The 20,406-nt window shown below is 50.3% G+C and overlaps 1 protein-coding gene across 6 annotated transcripts; it reads left to right on the top strand.

Moving 5' to 3' along the window:
• The first annotated feature begins 12 nt into the window (after positions 1 to 12).
• On the top strand, positions 13 to 20,316 carry PRPF40B (pre-mRNA processing factor 40B). Of its 6 annotated transcripts, XM_039882099.1 has the most exons (26): positions 14 to 143; positions 6,055 to 6,135; positions 6,882 to 7,025; positions 7,337 to 7,402; positions 8,086 to 8,113; positions 8,338 to 8,363; positions 8,501 to 8,611; positions 8,897 to 9,017; positions 9,099 to 9,123; positions 9,347 to 9,556; positions 9,783 to 9,912; positions 9,996 to 10,060; positions 10,605 to 10,769; positions 10,871 to 10,979; positions 11,355 to 11,505; positions 12,193 to 12,326; positions 13,007 to 13,121; positions 13,269 to 13,360; positions 17,550 to 17,666; positions 17,891 to 18,028; positions 18,235 to 18,330; positions 18,573 to 18,659; positions 18,870 to 19,047; positions 19,327 to 19,388; positions 19,498 to 19,641; positions 19,748 to 20,316. In XM_039882099.1, the coding sequence occupies exons 1-26, from the start codon at positions 141 to 143 to the stop codon at positions 19,838 to 19,840; spliced, it is 2,691 nt and encodes an 896-aa protein (XP_039738033.1). In that variant the 5' UTR covers positions 14 to 140; the 3' UTR covers positions 19,841 to 20,316. The 6 variants fall into 6 exon arrangements, with proteins under 6 accessions (XP_039738034.1, XP_039738036.1, XP_039738033.1 ...); XM_039882100.1 differs by lacking the exon at positions 6,055 to 6,135 and having other exon boundaries at positions 13 to 143; XM_039882101.1 differs by lacking the exon at positions 8,501 to 8,611.
• The last annotated feature ends 90 nt before the right edge of the window (positions 20,317 to 20,406 follow it).

Genomic DNA, 20,406 nt, shown 5'->3' with positions numbered 1-20,406 from the left:
GCGGACGGGAGCGACCGGAGCCCCGGCCACCAAGGGGTGCGACCCCCACTGGCTCCGCCTTCCCGGCTGCGGCCCGGCCAATCAGAGCGGCTTTTACTGGCGGGTGGGCCGAGCCGGCCCAGCTGCTCCGAGGCTCTGGCATGGTAACGTCCCCGCGCGGGGGTGGTGGGGCCCACAGCGGTCCCTCAGTGCCCCCGCGGCCCGGGCTGGGGCCGGGGGGTCGGGGAGGCCGTCGGGTGTACCTGGGACCCCGAGGGAGGGCGAGTGGCATGAGGGGCTAGAGAGAGGAGCCCGGGAGGGGGGATGGGGACGGAGATTTTGGGAGAAGGGGTGGGGAGGCCATGATGGAGGATGGCAGGGGGGGTGGGGGTTGAGGGAACAGAGAGTTGCAGGACCAGGTGAGGAGGAAAGGAAAAGTGTAAAGGTGGATTTGTGGAAAAAGTCAGAAGCAGAGGGGCAACTGTGGGACCGGGGAGAGCTGGGGGCATAGTTTCTCCTGAGATAATTTGGCGTCGACATGCCCCTCCCCCGATATAGCATTCCCTTTGGAAGCCGTGGATGACCCTTAAGACCTCTTGGAGACCCTCTCCTTCATTTCCCCCCGCATTGTCTCCAGTGGCGAGGAGGGAGTACTGTTTTCTGAGGAAATAAAGGCTTCTGGCCCCCACCCAGTGCTGGATAGCCCAAGAAGTGGGAGAGCAGTCTCCTTGGCTCCAATCCTGGCTCTGCCATCATCAAACTGTGTAACATCTCTATATGACCTTGGGCAAGTCACTACCTTTCTTTGGGCCTCAGATTTCCCAACGATAAAAAAAAAAATGTGTACATAAGAATGATCGTCCAAATCTCCTCTAGCTCCAAAATGGAGTGGTTCTTGATGAGAAAGTTCAGGAGAATGGGTTCTAGGACGTGGAGAAGCAAAAGAAAGGATGAAGGTGGAGGTGAGGCCTTCAGCTGGGGCTGCAGAAAATCCCCAGGGATGTCGGGGGATGGTAGCACAAAGCCTGCAAAGCTGGGGCAGACTAAGCAAGGGCCTCTGGAATCTTGGAGGGATGGAAGAACTGTTAAGTAGAGGAGGAGGATGTTGAGACCTAACTCAGTAAAGATGAAGACCAGAAGTAACATTCTCTTCTTCAAAGGGAGAATGGTAAGGTAGTAGGATCAGAGAGAAGTAGTAGAAGATATTTTTTAGTAAGACAGTACCTTTGGGGAACACGAGGAATAATAAGGCTGGTACAGAAGAATGGGGACTTAGGATGGTCTTGAAAACAGAGGGAGGGCTGGTGCTGTTTGGGGCAGTTGAAGAAGGGCAGCAAGTAGGTAGACCACAGGATAATCAGCTGGCCTTGGCCTCCAAATTTTTTTTTTTTTTTTTTTTTTTGGTGATGGCTACCTCTTTCTGAGAGATGTACCTCCCAGCCTTCATTTACCAGCACAGATACGGATCTTGTCCGGGAGTGAATCAGACCAGGTCAACCTTGGAATCACCTAGCTGTCTGAGGATTTCAGGATTGTGTGAGGATGGGTTGGGGGAAGAAAACAAGGGAATGAATTTGAGTGTAAAAAATCATCCTTGCTAGGAGGAAGCTTTGTGGAGTAGTTGAAAGCAAAGCTTTGGGGTCAGACTGCTTGGATTCCAAACTTGCCTCTACCATTTAATATCTTCGAACCTTGTCAAGTTACTTAATCTCTTTGAACTTCAGTTTCTTTATCTATAAAATGGGGATAATAACCTTTAAGATGGTTATAAGGATTAAATGAGTGTCATGGTATCTGGCTCATAATAAGTACTCAATAAATATTAGCTGTTAGCCATTATCATTCACTTTCCATTCTCTTCCTTCTGTTTCTCAATTCTTGTCCTTTTTTCCTTTTGTTCTTTCTTCTGAATCATCAATTCTGAGATATCCCTTAGATGTGGAGGCTGCGAAGAATTGATTGCATCTTGGAGGTCCTTCCACTTGTCTATGTGAACACATGATGCTCAGATGATCAGTTGTCTCTTCATCTTCTATCCTCAGCCTACAAATGTGTTTTTGTTCCAGGGAAGACACAGGTTCTGCTGCTCTTTGAATCCTCTTTCACATATCCCTCTCACATAAGTCACATCTTCAGATCCTCACCCAGAAGTGTAATAAAATCCAAAGTTGTACAGGCACTGCACCCAGTGAGATAGAAGGAATGTTTCAGGAAAGTACACATCACACAGGGGAGGTCAGGGAATGGAAGGCTTTGGAAGTTCCATAGAAATTTATGTTCATTCCATTGTTCTGTCCTCTGTCCAAAACAGGCCAGTGTCTGGATCCTTGCCAGGGGTCTCCATTCCAAGTTAAAGATGGTCATATATAGTTAGGTTTTTATTATTTAGATTTTCCTAAGCCAGTAGTTGATTCTAGTTTCCTTTCCCTAGCCTCACAGATCTCTGCCAAGCTTCCTCTCTGTCTCATCACAGTCTTTATCCAGAGAATTTGTACAAAGGTACCTGGTCTCGTGCACACACACACCCCTTTGCCTATTTTAGGATATCCCACTATGCAAAAATCTAATAAGGTTAAGGATGAGTCTGCATTTTTTCATAGCACTTTGTGTTCAGGGCCCTGACTAGATACTCAGAGGAAGCTTAAAAGGAGAAAACGCAGACCCTGAATGTTAGGAAATCCCCATCCCAGTAGGGAGACAGGCAGTCCCACATGAAACACCCAGCAAACATTCACAGAGTAGCATGTCACTTGGTGCAAAGTAGTAATTAGGAGTGTGTCTATGTGTGGGGATAGTCATAAAGGTAACCTGAAGGAGGCGAATATTGGACCATCTTGAACAAAGATGGAGACAAAGGGGAATAAAACACATGGAGTAATCTATGTGCAAAGAGGAGTAGGGAAGCCATTGAGTCAGGAGGAGCCAAGGAGAGTTTTGGCATGGGCTTTGTTGAAAGACTTTCACTGTTAGATGACAGGGTCTATATGGTGGCAATAGGGAGCCACCACTGATTCTCAAGCAAGAAAATGTTGAATCCTTGCAGATTTAACTGCATGGGTCACATAGGATATGCTGGAATGAAAAAACAGACCCGCTTGCTATGACAAAGACTGCTTTTAAGAGAGTAGAGCTGGAGGGCAGATTAGACCTAGTGCTAGCTCTGTCCCTAAGCAGTGATGGGACCTTGGACTCATTATTACCCCTTAGTTTTCTCATCTGAAAAAAGGGCTCTTTGAGTCCTCTCCAGCTTTGACATTTTTTGTTCTCTGAGTAACTACCAGTGGCTTTGTTTGTGGGACCTGTCTCTACCATTCAGTCTTAAGTCAACAAATATTTATTAACACCTACTGTGTACCAGTAGCATATAGTGAGGAAAATACAGTGGAGCTAGGAAATCGGGATGAGCAAAAACAAAGTCCTTGCCCCTTAGCGGTTTTAGACTAGTGGAGGCAGAAGATATTCATTGATTCTAAAATTCACCAATTAACATTTCTGAAGTCAAGATGCATCTTAAAATCAATGGAGTATCACGATTTAATTGGCAGCATTTGCTTTTTATTAGTGCCACATAATAGTTTAATCGGAATTGTACAAATAACTAAAAATTCCAATGGGTAATTGCTGAAGGGAAAGGTACATAGGATATGAGCATGTAAAGGAGGATGCTGACTGGTCCACTAGGTTGGGAGGAGGGCTTTCTTGAGGAAATGATGACATATGTGAAGGATATGTAGGCAAAGTGTGGAGTTGGTGGGAAGATTACCCTAGGCAAAGGTGGATGCCTGAGGTAAGAGAACTGAAAGAAGGTGAGCGTGGCTGAAGCACAGACCCAGGAGCTCAGCATGCAGGTGAGGCTGGCAAGGCATTTGGGGAGCAAACCTCTCACAGCCTCCCAGGCCCTGAGCAGGAGTTTTGGTTTTTACCCTAAAAACAGTGGGAAGCCATTGAAGAGTTTTAAACAGGGGAGTAAAATGGTCTGAGGTACATTTTGATGACCTTGTTGTGGCTGTAGATTGTAGTGGATGCCGGAAGACTAGATGATGGGTGGTGAGCGTGGAGGAGGACATGGAGAGTAGATGAATTCAAGAGATCTCTAGGAGGTAAAATTAACAGGACTCAGTGATGTATTGACAAGGAAGAGGGAGGCGTGGAGAGTGACTCACGTTTCTGTCTTGGACAACTGTATGGATGGTGGCACCAATATCTGACACGGACAACCCTAGAGCCTGATAGGTCCCAAAGGTGTCTCTATAGCATCTAGGAGGTTAGATAGGATCCTAAGGCAGCTTGAGGTGGGAAGATGTGGCACAGAGAATTGAATTTCTTTCCATATTGATTAGTTTCTGACTTCCCATGCTGAGGAAAGTTTCAAAGGACAGGAGCTGGTCTGACACGGCTAGAGGAGTTGAACACAGAAAAGGTGATTCAAGTTGGAGTAGTTTGGCGTATTTCCTTCTCTTGTTATGACAGGATGGGTGGGAAAGGAGGAAACACAGATATTACTAAAGGTAGCGATTAGAAAGCATTTTTAAATGCTGAGTTTTCTTAACAGGGATAATTGAGGAAGCAGGGAAATCAAGCAGCAGTGAGGTGGCTCCTCCTCAGCCTAGACCTCTTCCCTACCACTCCTCACCTTTCAAGCAAAGAGGAGGAAGGCCAGAGCCTTTTAGCTGCATCTCCACACCTCAGTTTACTTTAAAAAAATTTTTTGAATTGGTGACATTGTAATATGGGCTCATATTCAAAAGTTACAAAAGGGCATGTAGTGAGAAGTCTCCACCTTGGTCCCCTTCCTACTGATTTCTTGTATGTCAGCCTTTTGTCTCTGATTTTTATACAAGTGATAAAATTTTGCAGTGCTTTGCTTTTTTCCCCACTTGTTAATACATCTTAAAGGTTGTTTAATGTCAAGACAATGAGCTTCATTCTTTTTATGGCTGCACATTATTTCATTTTATGTTTGTGTGTAATTTCTTAGTTCCTTATTGATGGATATTTAGGCCGATTCTAACTTGTTTTTACAAATAATGCTGAAATGGGAACCTTTGTATAAGGCATCATTTTGGCCACGTGGGGCTTTATCTATATGATGAATTTTTAGAATTAGAAGATTCTATATAGAGTGTATTTATTCCTTCATTTTTCATTCATTCATTCAATATTTCTTGAGTATCCATGATGTGCCAGATACTGTGACAGGTGCCAGGAATCCAGCTTTCAGCAAGTCAGATATGATCCCTACCCTCATGGAATATTATTACACTCTATTAAGGAAAAACATAATTACAAAGTTGTATGCAAGAGGAAACTAAAAAGGAGACCAGACAGAGAATAAATTGGAAGGATCTGCTTTAAATAGAGTTAGATTATTTAATCTGAGATTTAAAGGGTGGGATACAGCCTGCTGTTATGTATAGAATGGGGAAACAGGCTGTTAAAAGCCTCACCCACAGGAAGAGAAGTTCAGGGTCTGTAGGGGAGGTGGGGTAGAGCTAAAAAGTTGAGAGATGATTGAGAGTGGGAGACTAAAGATGAGGACAATTAGGGGAGGGAGCTGGTAGTGAAGAGAGTTAGGGAAACTAGCACTTATGAAGGACTAGTGACTAATTGTGTTTAGAGGGCTTTGAGATTGAATCTCTGTACCTGGATGAATTCAAGTGGGGAGTCAGGAAAAGAGGCCACTTCCTTCCTGGGTACTTTGGGAATGAAAGCCTCTTTTTAACTGGTTTGAGGGGGGCACAGCCTTGCCCACAGCAGGAGAGTGTATGAAAATCCTTGAGCAGAGCCAGTCTGTGCCTGTAGTACTGCCTCCTCTATCTTTTCTGTGACTTTGGCAAAATGTAAACTTCTAAAATGAAGATGACATTGAAGGGGTTTGGCCAGCTGGCTCTGGGCTGGTGGAAGAGAGAGCAGACCTACCCAGGGCTCAGAGTTGGGGGTAGGCAGGAAATTGAGCTTAGAGACCCTTCCTCTGAACTTTGTGCTCCTTTTTCAGCTTCACCCCTCTGCTTCCCTTTTGCAAAAACCCATCTCTTTGCCCATCCTGGGTCCTATGACTTTTCTCTCCCTCAACAGTCGGTTCCCGATTCTGGTCCCCGGCCCCCAGCAGCGCCTGCCCCCTTCCCACCGGGGCCCCCCATGATGCCACCACCCTTCGTAAGTTTTATGTCTTTCCCTGGGCTTGGCTTTTCCAGCCTACACCCCCAACTCCTCAGTCCCTCGCATTGCTACACAGTTTTAGTGGAAAAAAAACCTCTGCTGCCCTTGGAAGAGGGATGGTTTTGCTGGAGTATTGGGATGGGAGATGCTGCTGTTCAGCTCTTTGTCCATAAGTTGACAGTCCCCCTTTGTCTTTTTGTCTTTGGGACACACTGGGGCTGGGATGGAAGTGGAAGGGAAAAGATCCCTTTGAAGGTAGGGTGGGGCTGTCTTTCTCTTTCACTATTCCTTATCTATATTCTTTAAATATGCCACAGAAGTCAGGCTGACTAGCAGCTGGTGGTCATTGAGTTGGAGAGAAAGGGAGTGGGAGGTTGGGGACTGGGGATTTGGGTACTGGACACCTGCCTTCTGGCCCTGCATCTGAGAGGCCTCTTTGGGGAGAGTTGCTGAAAAGGTGGAGCCTTCCAGCCACAGTGTGGTGGTGGTTACACTTCCCTTTTCCCTCTCCCTTCTCTACCTCTCAAGAAGCTGTGTGCTTCCCCGTTAGACCCAGAGGACCCTTTTATCGGTCTCAGTGGTGAGGAGGGAGGCAGTTTCATGCTTTGTGCTTCTCAAATTAAAGCCTTGGAATTGCCTTAGATCTGGGGTGGATGGTTCAGGTGGGAGACAAGTGGATGTTTCCTGCCAGGACCAAGGCAGTGTCTTCTCTGCCCAGTATCTCTTCCTCTCCTCATTTCCAGATGCCCCCTCCAGGAATCCCCCCACCCTTTCCTCCAATGGGGCTACCCCCCGTGAGTCAGAGACCACCAGCCATCCCCCCTATGCCACCTGGAATCATGCCCCCAATGCTTCCACCAATGGGGGCACCACCACCACTCACACAGGTAATCTTCTCCCCTGCACCAGGACCTCAGAAAACCCTGTGAATTTAGCTGAGGATGGAGATGAGAGTGGGCATCTGGACTTCAGAAACTGGGGAGGAAGGGAGGGAGTTTCAGGCCAGGCCCATGTGGATTTGTCTGCTGAATGACTGGAGAAAACTTCCAGGCTAGGCTAAGAGCCCAGAATCCCTCAGGGGATTGCCTAAGGAGGTACCCACGTAAGCGTCCCAGTTCCAGCGGAATCTCTCAGGACCCTGCCCAGCCTGTGCTTGCCCCACCTGAGTAGCTGTTTTTTGTCTTCTTTGTATCCATAGATACCAGGAATGGTACCTCCCATGATGCCAGGAATGCTGATGCCAGCAGTGCCTGTCACCGCAGCGGTAAGCACTGGGGCCAGCAGGAAGCAGGCTCTACCTTGCAGCATTCTGAGTCTGACTTGGAGTTCAGGATTATGGCCTCCATTCTTTTCCCTCTTCTCATCGGATCCACTCTGGTCCCTGGCATCATCCCCCACACTTGAGTCCTCCTCTCCAGCCATGTACTCAGCTCTTCTTGTCTCTAATTCATCCTCAAAAGCATGTACATTCTCTCTTGTTACTTACTGCTGAGCCCATCTCCCTTAAGGAACACAGTCATGCCAGAGACTGCTTACCCTCACAGAGCTAGCACTGTGGACACTTAAATACAGTCTCCTCTTCACATCTTCTTTGGAGGAAACAGTAGCACCTGGGGAGCTCACTGTGCCTTCTTGCGCCTTTGCTCAGTGTAGTAGAGTCAGGGTAGGATGTAGAATATGACATCCACTGTGGAAGGTATGGGCTTTGGAGGCTGACTCAACAAAACACTCTCACTTGAGGAAAATGAAGAAAGTTGCTGCTGTGCGATTCCCCCTGGGATCCTAGAGCCACGGCCTCAAAGGGCGGGGGAAGCTTGTTAGGGAGCAGAGATCCCTGGGAGCAGGACACATGGATCCTGGCCTGGCCTGCTTCTCCATCCCCCATGGCCTGGCTCTGGGGGCCACTGGGCTTGGCCCCAACCCTTCCCCCTCCTCTTTCTTCGGCAGACGGCTCCGGGTGCGGACACCGCCAGCTGTGAGTCTTCTGGGGGCCTCCTCCCCCCAGGCTCGGAGGTTGGGGGGCACAGGGGAGAGGGGACTAGAGCCCACCCTGGATCATGCCTGTTGGGATGCCAGGGAGCTTGGGATGTTGATGGGACCAGGGGATATATATTGGGGATGGAGTAAGGGAGGAATAGGTTGGGAGAAGATGGGTGTTGGAGCAAGGACTTAGTGTCTTTCCTTTGGTTTCTTTTCTAGCTGCTGTGGCTGGGACAGGCCCTCCGGTGAGTTCTTCCAGCTCGGGGGTCTCTGGATAGAAAGGTCGAAAGTGGGTGGCTGATGGTTCAGTCTTTGGGCTGAGGAGAAGCAGCTTTGGGAAAGGGGCCTTGACCGCCATTCTGTGCCCCCCCCCCTCCCCCAGAGGGCCCTATGGAGTGAGCATGTGGCCCCTGACGGGCGCATCTACTACTACAATGCTGACGACAAGCAGTCCGTGTGGGAGAAGCCCAGCGTGCTCAAGTCCAAGGCGGAGGTCCTGAGCAGGGCTTTCTGGCCCTTCCCCTCAGCTGCCCCAAACCTACCAAGTGCTTGGTCTCCCCTGAGCCTCTAACCATACACATTATGGTTCCTCTGATCCCAAGATCCCTGACCACCCCCAACCTCCCTAGGATCTCAGGAAGTCCGCCTTCCCCCATGTTGAGCCTGACCAGGTGGTAGCTAAAAACTGTTCCCTACTCACTAGGTCCCCTTAGTTCCCCTTACTGTGGCTGGAAGGCATATGCAGCCCACTGATGTCCTCTGACCCATCCTCTTACAGTTGTTGCTGTCTCAGTGTCCCTGGAAAGAGTACAAATCGGATACAGGCAAACCTTATTACTATAACAACCAGAGTAAGGAGTCCCGCTGGACCCGGCCCAAGGACCTGGATGACCTGGAGGGTGAGGAAGGGATGGGCCTGGGCAGGGGCTCTGGGGGTGGCCCTTGCTACTCTGTGACCATGTTACTTGTTTCCATTGCAGCTCTAGTCAAACAAGAGGCTGTAGGGTGAGTGACTTACCCATCTTGCCTACCTATCCATTCATACGTGGGGCCACCTGAAGGGTGGGAGTGAACTCTCTCCCCATGATCCCTGTTCCACCAGACCTCAGTCTCCTTGCAGAGTGGTCACTCTGGCCCCAGTCTTTCTCAGGATAGAGGGACCTGCCAGCCCCTGACCACTTCTATCTCTGTTCTACTCCCGGACACTACCTTTCCGGCTCACCTGCAGGAAACAGCAGCAGCAGCAGCCACCACAGACACTGCAGCCGCAGCCTCCTCAGCCACAGCCTGACCCCCCACCTGTGCCTCCTGGCCCTACCCCAATGCCCATGGGCCTCCTAGAACCTGAGCCAGGTGGGAGTGAAGATTGCGATGTGTCAGATGCTGCCCAGCCCCTGGAACAGGGGTTCCTACTGCAGCCAGAGGAGGGCCCCAGCAGGTGAGGGCTGCCCCCGCAGCATTCTGGATGCTGGCCTTAGGCTCCCAGCCTAGTTGACTTCTACTAGGCCTCTTGGGAAGGGTATGGATATGTGGGCATGATCTCTGAAGGGCAGAACAGGGCTGCCCTAGGGAGCAAGAAGGGGGTGGTTTGCTCCTGATCACGCAGGGCACTGAGACCTACAGGGACTGGGGGATGCTGTGGCTGAGTCCCCTTTGCCTCCCAGTTCTACTGGACAGCATCAGCCGCCACAGCAGGAGGAAGAGGAATCAAGGCCAGAACCAGAGAGGTCTGGCCTCAGTTGGAGCAACCGGGAGAAGGCAAAGCAGGCCTTTAAGGAGCTGCTGAGGGACAAGGTGCTGGGAGTGGGGCTCCCAGGGTATGCCTGGAGGGGGCTGGAGATGGCCAGGCCCTGTGACCCCCACCTACTCCATTCCAGGCTGTCCCCTCCAACGCATCATGGGAACAGGCCATGAAGATGGTGGTCACCGACCCCCGTTACAGGTAGGCCTGGGTGGAGGGAGCCAGGCCCTCCACACCCTGTTCATGAGAGCATCTGGGCCAGGAACTCCCTGAGAAACCCTAGCTCAATACTTAGGCCCCAAGGAACCAGAGTCAGGAAAGTAGTAGACAGGTGAGAGTTCAAGGGGAAGAGAAGCTATGGAGGGCCTCCAGGAGGAGGGAAAAGTATCGGACATGAAACATTCAATAAATGCTTGTTGAATTGAATTGATTTGAATTGAGTTAATTGGGGAAAGGGGGCAGGATAGGGCAGAATCCCGACTGCAATTTGAGTACCCCAAAGCACAAGGATCAAGTATTAGCAGTGTCCTGGAGCCCGTCCCTTCCTCTCACTACCTCTCATTCCTTCCCACATCCCTGTCTTGCCTCCCTCTGCCCTGGAGCCTCTGTAGCCTGCTGTGCCCATGCATGGACCCCTCACTCAGTCCTGTGGAGACCCATCCCCACGGTGCCACGATCCAGCTTTGTGGGCTATGCAGGGTGGTTCACACTGACTCCTCTATTCCCCATCCCAACCCCACCCCAGTGCCTTGCCCAAACTGAGTGAGAAAAAGCAGGCATTCAATGCCTACAAGGCGCAGCGGGAGAAGGAGGAGAAGGAAGAGGCCCGACTAAGGGCCAAGGAGGCCAAGCAGACCTTGCAGCACTTCCTGGAGCAGCATGAGCGCATGACCTCCACCACCCGCTACCGGTCAGGGGCCTGGGCTGGGGTGGGGCTGGGGAACCCTGAGAACACATGGGCCCATGGTCACTGTTCTCTGCCTGCCTACCCACAGCCCATATGCTCCACAGGCGGGCAGAACAGACCTTTGGGGAGCTGGAGGTCTGGGCTGTGGTTCCTGAGAGGGATCGAAAAGAGGTTTATGATGATGTCCTCTTCTTCCTGGCCAAGAAGGAGAAGGTAACAGTCATGGGCTGGATTCGTCAGCCCTAGTCTCATCTTAGACTGTTCATGTTTTTGCTTCCTTATGGACCCTAGCCAGTCATTTTTCTGATGCGCCAGGGTTCCAGCTCCTTACTCGGAAGCTGGTGTGGCACTTGCACATCCCTTCATTTCTGCTCTGGACCTACAACCCTGGGCATGAGAGGGCAGGAAGGAGTCTCTGAGGGGTTGGTCTGTAACCTGTGCTCCTTCCCCTTTCTGGGGACATAAAACTATGCATCTGGTCCTCCTAAGGCTCCCTAGCTACCTGCCTTTCCCCAAATCCTCTGCTGCCCTGGCCCACTTGAGTACTTCTGGCTTGCCCTGCCTCACCCTGATCCTGTGGCTCCCCAGGAACAGGCCAAGCAGCTCCGACGCCGTAACATCCAGGCCCTGAAGAGCATCCTGGATGGGATGAGTAGCGTCAACTTCCAAACGACATGGTCCCAGGCCCAGCAGTACCTCATGGATAACCCCAGCTTTGCTCAGGACCATCAGCTTCAGAGTAAGCCCGGGTCTCCATTCCCACCTGTCCCTTCCCCTTTTTTCACTGACCTGGGCCCCCAGATCCTGCTTGACATGACTCCCCTACACCTCCTGGACATCCAGGAATCCCGAGCACTCAGTCCCTGTACCTCTCTGGACTCAAGATCCCAGAATGCTCAGGACACCTTCTCCTTCTGGGGCCTGCTGTTGACCTGGAGATTGTGTGTCCCCGGAAGAAGAGCTCTGGGATAGGAATCAGAAGACCTGGAGATGATTTTTATAGCTGATGTAAACATAGTCTTAAATTGTCATCACACTGGGCATTAACTGGTGACACATTACAAAGCTATTGTTGGCCTGTAGTTGATCACTGGCTATAGCAGAAATTCACCTTCTGAAGTAGCATCAAAACCTGATTGGTTCCCAGTTCTATAAACTGAAACTTCTGATCCCAAGAGAACTGATTTCATAAGCACGATTCCTTCTAGTAACTAAATTTACAAGAGCTCAATTCTTGCTAATTTTTTTCTCATACAATTAATAAATGACACCTCAAGAACCACTGTCCAGTAGCCTCTCCCACAGAGTCCTCTGTCCAACTTGTCCCACCATCCTCGCTGTCACTGGCACCTTCGAAGCAGTGGGGTTGCTGGGGAGTGAGGATGTGTCTTGCTGGTGTGGTGCCCACTGAGCCTCCTATGGTTAGACATGGACAAGGAAGATGCACTGATCTGCTTTGAGGAGCACATCCGAGCTTTGGAGAGGGAGGAGGAGGAGGAGCGGGAGCGAGCCCGGCTTCGGGAGCGGCGCCAGCAACGCAAGAACCGGGAGGCCTTCCAGGTATCTTTGCCACTCCTGGATCAGAACTCAGCTCTGCCCCAGACCATAGCCTATTCACCCATGCCCTGCCTCTTCAGCCAGGCATACTGTTTTGCCTGTGCCCGGCCCTCTCCCGGCTCCACGAGGCCTCATGCCTGCAAGCCTGTCCCTGCTGTGTCTCCTCAACTCAGCCTTGCTCCCCTAGGGAGACGAGATGTATGTACCACCCAGAAACTGCCAGCAGAGAGCACTCTAAAGGCACAGCTTGGCAACTAGGCCAAGTTTATTTTCCTTTGGTGAGGAGGCCAATAAGCATAGCTTTTCCCTAGTTTGAAGGTGGGGGTTACTTAGCCTTAACAGTAGGGGTTACTTAGCCTTAGCAGTGGGGGTTACTTAGCCTTAACACTTGGGGAAGTTGAAACAAAGTCATGGAAAGATTGTGCTGCAGGCAAGTTTCTGTTTCTTTGCCTCCTAGCCTGGCTCACTTTCTTGTTTTAGTCTGTTCCCTCTGTTTACATTCTCTCCTTTCTCATTGCTCTCTGCTTCCCTATCTGTATTTCTTCATCTCTGCTTCCCTGGCCTGCATTTCCTCAATCTGGGTTGTCTCTGCCTCTCCTGCCATCCCCTCTCTTCCTCCCCAGGCTCTGGCTCTGTCTCCCTCCCTGTCTCACTCTCCCTATAACCGGCCTCTCCCTGCCCAGACCTTCCTGGACGAGCTGCACGAGACAGGGCAGCTGCACTCCATGTCCACCTGGATGGAGCTGTACCCAGCGGTCAGCACTGATGTCCGCTTTGCCAACATGCTGGGCCAGCCGGGTAAGGCAGCCGGGCTCCCCTTCTCTGGCCTGGCTTCCTGCCCTGCTGGCCTTTCTGCATCCCTACTCCTGGGTCCTGTCCTTGACCCTACCCCTAGGCCTCGGGAAGCTGCCACCCGCCAGGCCCCCCTCCCTCCCTCCCCCACAGGCTCCACCCCTTTGGACTTGTTCAAGTTCTATGTGGAGGAGTTGAAGGCACGATTCCATGATGAGAAGAAGATCATTAAGGACATCCTTAAGGTGAGGGAGGTGTGGGGTTGTGGATGGATGCAGGCTGGGTACTGGGCATATTCTCCAGCAGGACTCCCTGATGAATACTATTGTGCAGGAGCATTGCAGCTCAGTTCAGCAGATATCCACCATGATCCTTTACTGTGCACTAGGGACACAGAAATGAATAAGATACCATTTCTGCCTGTAAGGAGTTCATGGCCTAATAGGAAGATAGATGTGACAGCTGTTGTACAGAGGGGCAAGTGTTATTACAAAGACAAGAATCAGAAGAATTGACCTTTGAACTGCACCTTTAAGAACAAGTAGGTGGAGGAGGGTGGAAGTCCTGGACATAGGGAACTAACGGAGCGAAGGCAAGATAGGGACAGAGAATGGCAGGTTTGAGGAGCAAGAAGCATAGCTAATCATAAACTGGTAGCCCACAGATAGGTTCCTTCTGGTCTATACAGTGTTTTAGAAAAGTTTGGAATTTTTGCAAACATTTTAAGATCAGGAGATTGCACATAACATCTGGATCTACAGCTTCTCTTGGAAATTTGGATTATCTCGCAGCACTGGGCTGGTTTTGCAAGGCATTCAGTGGACTTCAGCTGAGATGACACTGCCTTTTAGAAGAAGCACGTCATTTTGATCTTCAACACGTCTTATCTGTCATGGCAGTGAGTTCAGCTGCCATTTACCATGCACATTGCTTTTCTTTCACTAGAGAAATAGTTCTCCATATCCTTGTCTATCAAAGGTTGAAAAGTGAGCAGTGGACTAAGAGAGCCTTATGTTTCAGATGAAGAAAACAGAAAGCATATTTGAGGAAGTGAAGAACATTCTAGTGCATTTGAGGAGGCAGTATGTAGATTTGTTAGGAACAAGACTGTGAAGGCAGACTACCTTGGGTAAAACCAAGTGAACCGCTTACTAGTTGTGTGACTTGGGCAGACTATTTAACCTATCTGAGCCTCAGTTTCCTCATCTGAAAAATGAGTTTTCCACCAAAGTATGCCTAATTACCAAGGGAAGTTAACTTGGTACCTGAGGTGAGAAGGGTCTAATAAAGCTAGAAATACCCCACTGCACACATATTTCTTTGAAGTCCCGTGTTTTGCCTTTCAACTCATGTAGGTGTTGCATATTAATACCATATTACTTCTCTATTTAATGTAAATTTAATATTTTAAAATTACTGACCTTAGGTAAAATGTATCATATCGTCTGTCCTGTGGCTTCCTCTCTTTCTCTGGAACCACATGTTCCAGTTTGGAAGTAGAGCCCTGCGTATAAAATTCCTCAAACACTAAAATAACAAATTTAGATTTTTATCTCGTAAGTAATGGGGAGTCAGGGAATGATATGAGCAGATGATGTCTTGGAAAAACCCTGGTGAGAGTGTAGAGTAGCACCTCTCAGACTGAGGATAGGCAGTGCTAGGAGGATAGTAACCTGAAGTCTCAAGATACTAAGAGTGATAGTGGCAAGTAATTCAAATAAATTCTGAGCTTGAGTCATTCTCTTCCTACTGCCCCCCATACCTCTGCCCCACTGTCAGGGCCTTTTGGTAGAAAAGTCTCAGCGGCCCTGGCCTCTTGAGGCTGGTTCAGAGGTGTGGGAGGTGGGCAGCGAGACCAGTCAGGAGGCTATTCCAGTGATCTAGGTGGGAAATGAGCTTGGCCGTGGCCCTGGGGATGAGGAAAGAGCTGTAGTGCTCCAACTATTTCTGAGCCTCCCTAGGTTTCCTTAGAGGTGCCTTGGGATAAACAAGGGAGGGTTAGGCTCCTTCCTCTGTGAACGAGTACAACAGCTTGTTTCTCTTTTATACATTGAGGTTCTGCAAAATATTTTTATTGAAAAAAAAAGTTTCTGCTGTTATTTAAAAAAAAAAAATGAACGTTTAAAACCAGTAGGATAGAGTCGCTCAGAAGTAGAATTGATAGATTTGTGTGTGTGTGTGTGTGTGTGTGTGTGAAATAGAGGGAAAGAAAGGAGTGAGTTGGAGTTGTTGGCAGGAGGGGATGATGGCACCAGAGGCAAGGATTCAGTGGGAAGAACAGGGCTGGAGAAATAGGAATTCCATTTGGGGAATACTCAGAAACAACCTGGAGCAGAGAGGAAAAAAGTAAATACCATATGCTAAATTGGATAATCATGTAAAGTAGAAATATCTAATCCCGGGAGAGCTAAATTTTATTGGACGCTCAACTTTTAGCTGCAGAGTGGCTGGTACTGCTGACAGGCCTGCAGGAGGCCTGTCTTCACTGAGTCCTGTCTCTCCAAACCTCCAGAGAAAGAAGCTGCTTCTTTCAATTCCCCTTCCTGTTCCTCCTTTCGGGCTCCTGCCTACAGAAGGCCGACAAATCCAGGAGACCCTGGCCAGGAGTATCCCCAGGCCATCCACCAGTCAGGTGGACTATGATGGTGCCTCTTATCCCATAGGATAATGCCAAGAGCCTCGAACTTGGAACAGCTGGAAGACAAGGATCCAGGCCTGAGAGATCCATGGAGTGGTGGGGTGGGGGGACAAAATGCTCACGGGAAATTAATTTTTTGGGATCTGCTGAATATGAAGTGTCTATGAAATATCCAGTCCAGTATAGGTCTGAAAATGAGAGAGGTGGGAACGAGATAGCTGGGGACAATGCAGATTGAAAAGATTGATTAAGTGTTCTCAGGGGAATAAGTACATGCAAGAGAGGCAGTAAAAGAGGTCAAAAAGACTGGAGACCCTAGAGAGAGAAGTATTGAAAAAGTGAATAGCAGAGGTGCTGAGAACCAGATGAGCGAGGACCGAGAAGGGGCTCTATTAAGACATGAACAACCTTTGGGAGAGTACTGTCCACGAAGAGGGTAGAATGGATGCAGCACAGACTTGGGAGTCCGGTAATTTCTGCTGTTTATATGTTAAGATCTCTGCAAGTTATATAATGGCTTAGAGTCTGTTTCCTCATCTGTAAAACGGGGATAATTTATGTGCAAGGTTGTGAGAATTTAATAACATTTGTAGTGTCTTGCTTATGGTAGGCTCAATGTTTATTCATTTCCTTTGTGCTTCATTTAAACATTTTGAAACAAAGGCAGCAGAGATCGTAAGCTAGAGTAAGGTGAAAGCAGGATAGAAAGGAAGTTCCAGGTTAAGTGAGGTGTGTGGTTGATGCAAGGAGCCAGTGAAAGAGTGAGATTGAAGCTTTCAATTCCCTGAGATTGACATGTTTGAGAAAGGCTGGAGACGGTGGGTTGAGAAAGCCCTCTTGGAAGAAGCAGGAGCATGCCTTTGCTGTCAGCAGGAAGGCTCAAACAAGTTAGAGCTGTGTGAAGAGCGAGGGAGGGAAGTCAGGCCTGTGCCCTGGCTGCCTGGAAAGCCAGACCTCAAACTTCAAGTGGCTTTACTTTCTACCAGGTTGTCTTGGGCCCAATGAGATAACTTTCTTAAACCTGTTTTATTGGATGTTGTAAGACTTAGATGAGAAGTACAGAGCCTGGCCCATGGGGCTTTGAGAATGTGAGGTGTTTTTAATATTGTTTGGGAGCTGCACACCAGATGGCCTTTATTTCTCCCATGGACCAAGTGATCTATGTGGATGTAGTACTTACAAGTACAGGCTTTGGTGTTGGAAAGACCTGAGGTAGAGTTCTTGCTCAACCTGTACTTATTAGCTGAGACTTTGGGCAAGTGCTCTAGTTTCTCTTAATCTTGGTTTCTCCTTCCACATAAAATCAGGAGATTAGGATTTGTTTAAATTTAGATAGGTGAAGATTAAATAAGATAATGTGTGTGAAGCACTCAGCTTGGTAGCTGGTACATAGAAAGCACTCAGTAATATATCCAAAGGGTGAGACTAGCAGAGGTTGACTGAGAATGCAAGGATGTTACTGAGCAACAAGGGTCCAAGCTTTAAGCCAAAAGAACAAAGAACTAATTGTGAGAAACTCAGGAATCCATCAGCAGACACGGCATGTGCCAGCATGTACACACCCTGCCTCCCCTACCTTTTCCCCATGTGATCAAACCCTCCAGCTCCCTGTGACCACAGCCAGGGTAGGCATGGGGGCTCAAGCATCAGATGGTGAGGCCTTGGACAACTTAGTTTCCGAATATATCCCAGCCATGTGGATCTCTTGGGGTGGGGAACTTTTTGAGCATCCTGTAGTTGGACCCCTCTGCCTGCCCTGGAGGTGCCTCCTGCTTCATGAGCTGCTGTGCCTACAGGACCGGGGCTTCTGTGTGGAGGTGAACACAGCCTTTGAGGACTTCGCCCACGTCATAAGCTTTGACAAGAGGGCTGCTGCGCTGGACGCAGGCAACATCAAGCTGACCTTCAATAGTGTGAGGGGTCGGGCAGGGCGGTGCTGTAGCCAGGGTCCTGCTCACACTCAACCCTGTGTCTTGTTCTATTCCTTCTTGCTCACTGCCCCAGTGTAACTACTCCCAGTTCAGGGGATGATGATAGGAGCCCAGACCCCAACTTCCCATTTCCTAAGGTACGCCAGAGTAGGGCCCGTGCACCCACTCTCCTGGGTGACCCTGTTCTGTGTGCTTTCTCCCCTCAGCTGCTGGAGAAAGCAGAGGCTCGGGAGAGAGAGCGGGAGAAGGAGGAGGCACGAAGGCTGCGGCGCAGGGAAGCTGCCTTTCGAAGCATGCTGAGGCAGGCCGTGCCTGCTCTGGAGCTGGGCACTGCCTGGGAAGAGGTCAGGACTGCAGCCTGGTGCCAGACGCCACCCCTCAGTCCTGAGGGCAGCGGTGCTTCTCCACCACTGGGGGCTCACCCCAGTCATAGCACAGCTGGGGCTAGCTCCAGCTCCCTTCCTTTCTCCACCCCAGCCCTGCCCTGTGCTCACGGCGGCACCCATGCCGTGCCGGGGCTGGTCTGATCAGCAGTGCTCTCCCGTTCAAGGTCCGTGAGCGCTTTGTGTGCGACTCAGCCTTTGAGCAGATCACCCTGGAGTCGGAGCGGATCCGGCTCTTCCGGGAGTTCCTGCAGGTACTGGAGGTGAGGCATAGCTTCTGGTCCTCTTCATCTATCCTAAGCTCTAGAACAGCCAAGGCCAGTTCCACAGAGAAACTTCCCCCTTACCCCCTGTGGCTCCCCTTTCCTTAAACGACTAAGGAGGTGGGGGTCTTAGGTGCTCTAGGGCTTGAGTCTCATAGGAGCCAAAACTAGGCTTTAGGTTTCAGGGTCCTTCCTGAAGCTAACCCTGGTGCCTTCCTCATCCCTCTCTCTGCCTCTACCAGACTGAATGCCAGCACCTCCACACCAAAGGCCGAAAGCACAGCAGAAAGGGCAAGAAGCACCATCACAAGCGTTCCCACTCACCCTCAGTGAGTTGGCGGGTAGAGGGATGTGGGTGAGGCTGGACTGTCTTAGAGAAATAAGAATTACTTTTCTTGTTTTTCTCCTACATCACCTCCCCTAGAGGAAGCTTTGAGGATTCCTTTAGCCCTGGATTCTCCCCTTTGCCCCCAATTCCCAGACTTGAGGCTTCTAGGGACCAGGAAACCTCTGCTGACATGTATCGCTGATATCCCCAGGGCTCCGAGTCGGAAGAGGAGGAGCCACCCCCACCGTCTCTCCGGCCCCCCAAGCGGAGGCGGCGGAACCCCTCTGAGTCTGGCTCTGAGCCCTCTTCCTCACTTGATTCAGTTGAAAGTGGGGGTGCTGCCCTTGGAGGACGGAGCTCCCCATCCTCCCGCCTTCTCCTTGGATCAGGTAAGCGGTTGGAAGCTGGGGAAGTTGGCCCAGACGGAGAGGAGGTCCTGGGGAGCCCCAGCCTAAGGGAAGAGTGGATTGAGGGCTGTCAGAGTATGTAGAATTTCCCATCCTTGTCCTGGCAGGAAACTGGGAGAAGGGGGAAAACTGGACGGACTGAGACCTTCTCAGGCCAGTCCCTGTCAGTGATGAATGAGCAGAAATAGATGGACTGTGGTAGAGAAAAGGGTGAGCCCTCCCTTCCCCCATAGGACTTACTGTGGGGTTTTCTATCTCCAGATCATGGCCTTCGGAAAGCCAAGAAACCAAAAAAGAAAACTAAGAAGAGAAGACACAAGTCGGTGCGTAGAGAAGGAACTTCTACCCAAGACCCTGCTATTGTGTATGGGTCTCTTCCACCCGCCTCCAGGCTTCACAGGAACTGAGGAGGCGGGCTCTGGGCTCTTACAGAACAGTCCTGAGAGTGAGACAGATCCTGAGGAGAAAGCTGGCAAGGAGAGTGATGAGAAAGAACCAGAACAGGACAAGGACAGGGAGCTCCGACTGGCAGAGCTCCCTAACCGCTCCCCAGGTTTTGGAATCAAGAAGGAGAAGGTGAGAGGCAGGTGCCTGGTCCGAGCCCCAGCCCAGGTAGCACTCTTTCCAGGCCTCCATGGCCCTCAGGGGAGGCTGTGGGTGAGCTGTGCCTTTGCTCCGCCAGACGGGCTGGGACACGTCAGAAAGTGAGCTGAGCGAGGGTGAGCTGGAAAGGCGGCGGCGGACACTCCTGCAGCAGCTGGATGACCACCAGTGACCCGACAAGCTGCTCTGCCTCGGGTCTGTGTGAGGCTGTGGCTCCTAGGTCATCCCTATCATCTGCCACAGACTCCTTCCTTAGTCTGGTCTGTGTCCACTTTTCTTCAAGTAACCCCACCCTCAACACACCATTGCCGGTACCCCCTCAAGGTTACTCGTGGTGTTCAAGGGTCCCCCACTCCCCGGACAACTAGTGCAGTCCTTGCCCTCAGCCCCAAACCAGAGATTGATGGTGTATACCATGTGGGGTGGGTGTTGCCAGTAGCTAAAATGTGAGAAGGGGCCTCCAGGGAAAAGTGACAAGCTGGTGGACAGCCTGGGTGGCAGAGGGCGGGGTCCTTACCCTCTAGCATCAGTGCCTGCTCCTGCCTGCCTGGGCCCTAGGGCTCCACCACTCCTTTCTCTAGCCCTGGGACCCATTGTATGTGTGTTTTGTTTTGTTTTTGTTTTTTAAATAACAATATTTATAACGTGGCCAGTGGCTCTTTTGTTTTCGCCATATGCTACTGGAGCAGGCTGGGTACTTGCCAGGCACACACATGCCCAGCAGAGGGCACCAGTGTC

This window comes from Pteropus medius, unplaced genomic scaffold (assembly GCF_902729225.1).
Source record: "Pteropus medius unplaced genomic scaffold, Ma_sr-lr_union100, whole genome shotgun sequence".
In the NCBI taxonomy this organism is placed as follows: Eukaryota; Metazoa; Chordata; class Mammalia; order Chiroptera; family Pteropodidae; genus Pteropus; species Pteropus medius.
This window is presented reverse-complemented; position numbering and strand designations above follow the sequence as displayed.

Bases quoted from the DNA above. Each gene is read 5' to 3' on its own strand.
- PRPF40B (XM_039882097.1), top strand. From the start codon at position 5,833: ATGAAGATGACATTGAAGGGGTTTGGCCAGCTGGCTCTGGGCTGGTGG. The intron at 9,557-9,782 runs GTGAGGGCTGCC...TTTGCCTCCCAG, and splicing joins CCAGAGGAGGGCCCCAGCAG to TTCTACTGGACAGCATCAGC. The intron at 18,029-18,234 runs GTCAGGACTGCA...CTCCCGTTCAAG, and splicing joins TGGGCACTGCCTGGGAAGAG to GTCCGTGAGCGCTTTGTGTG.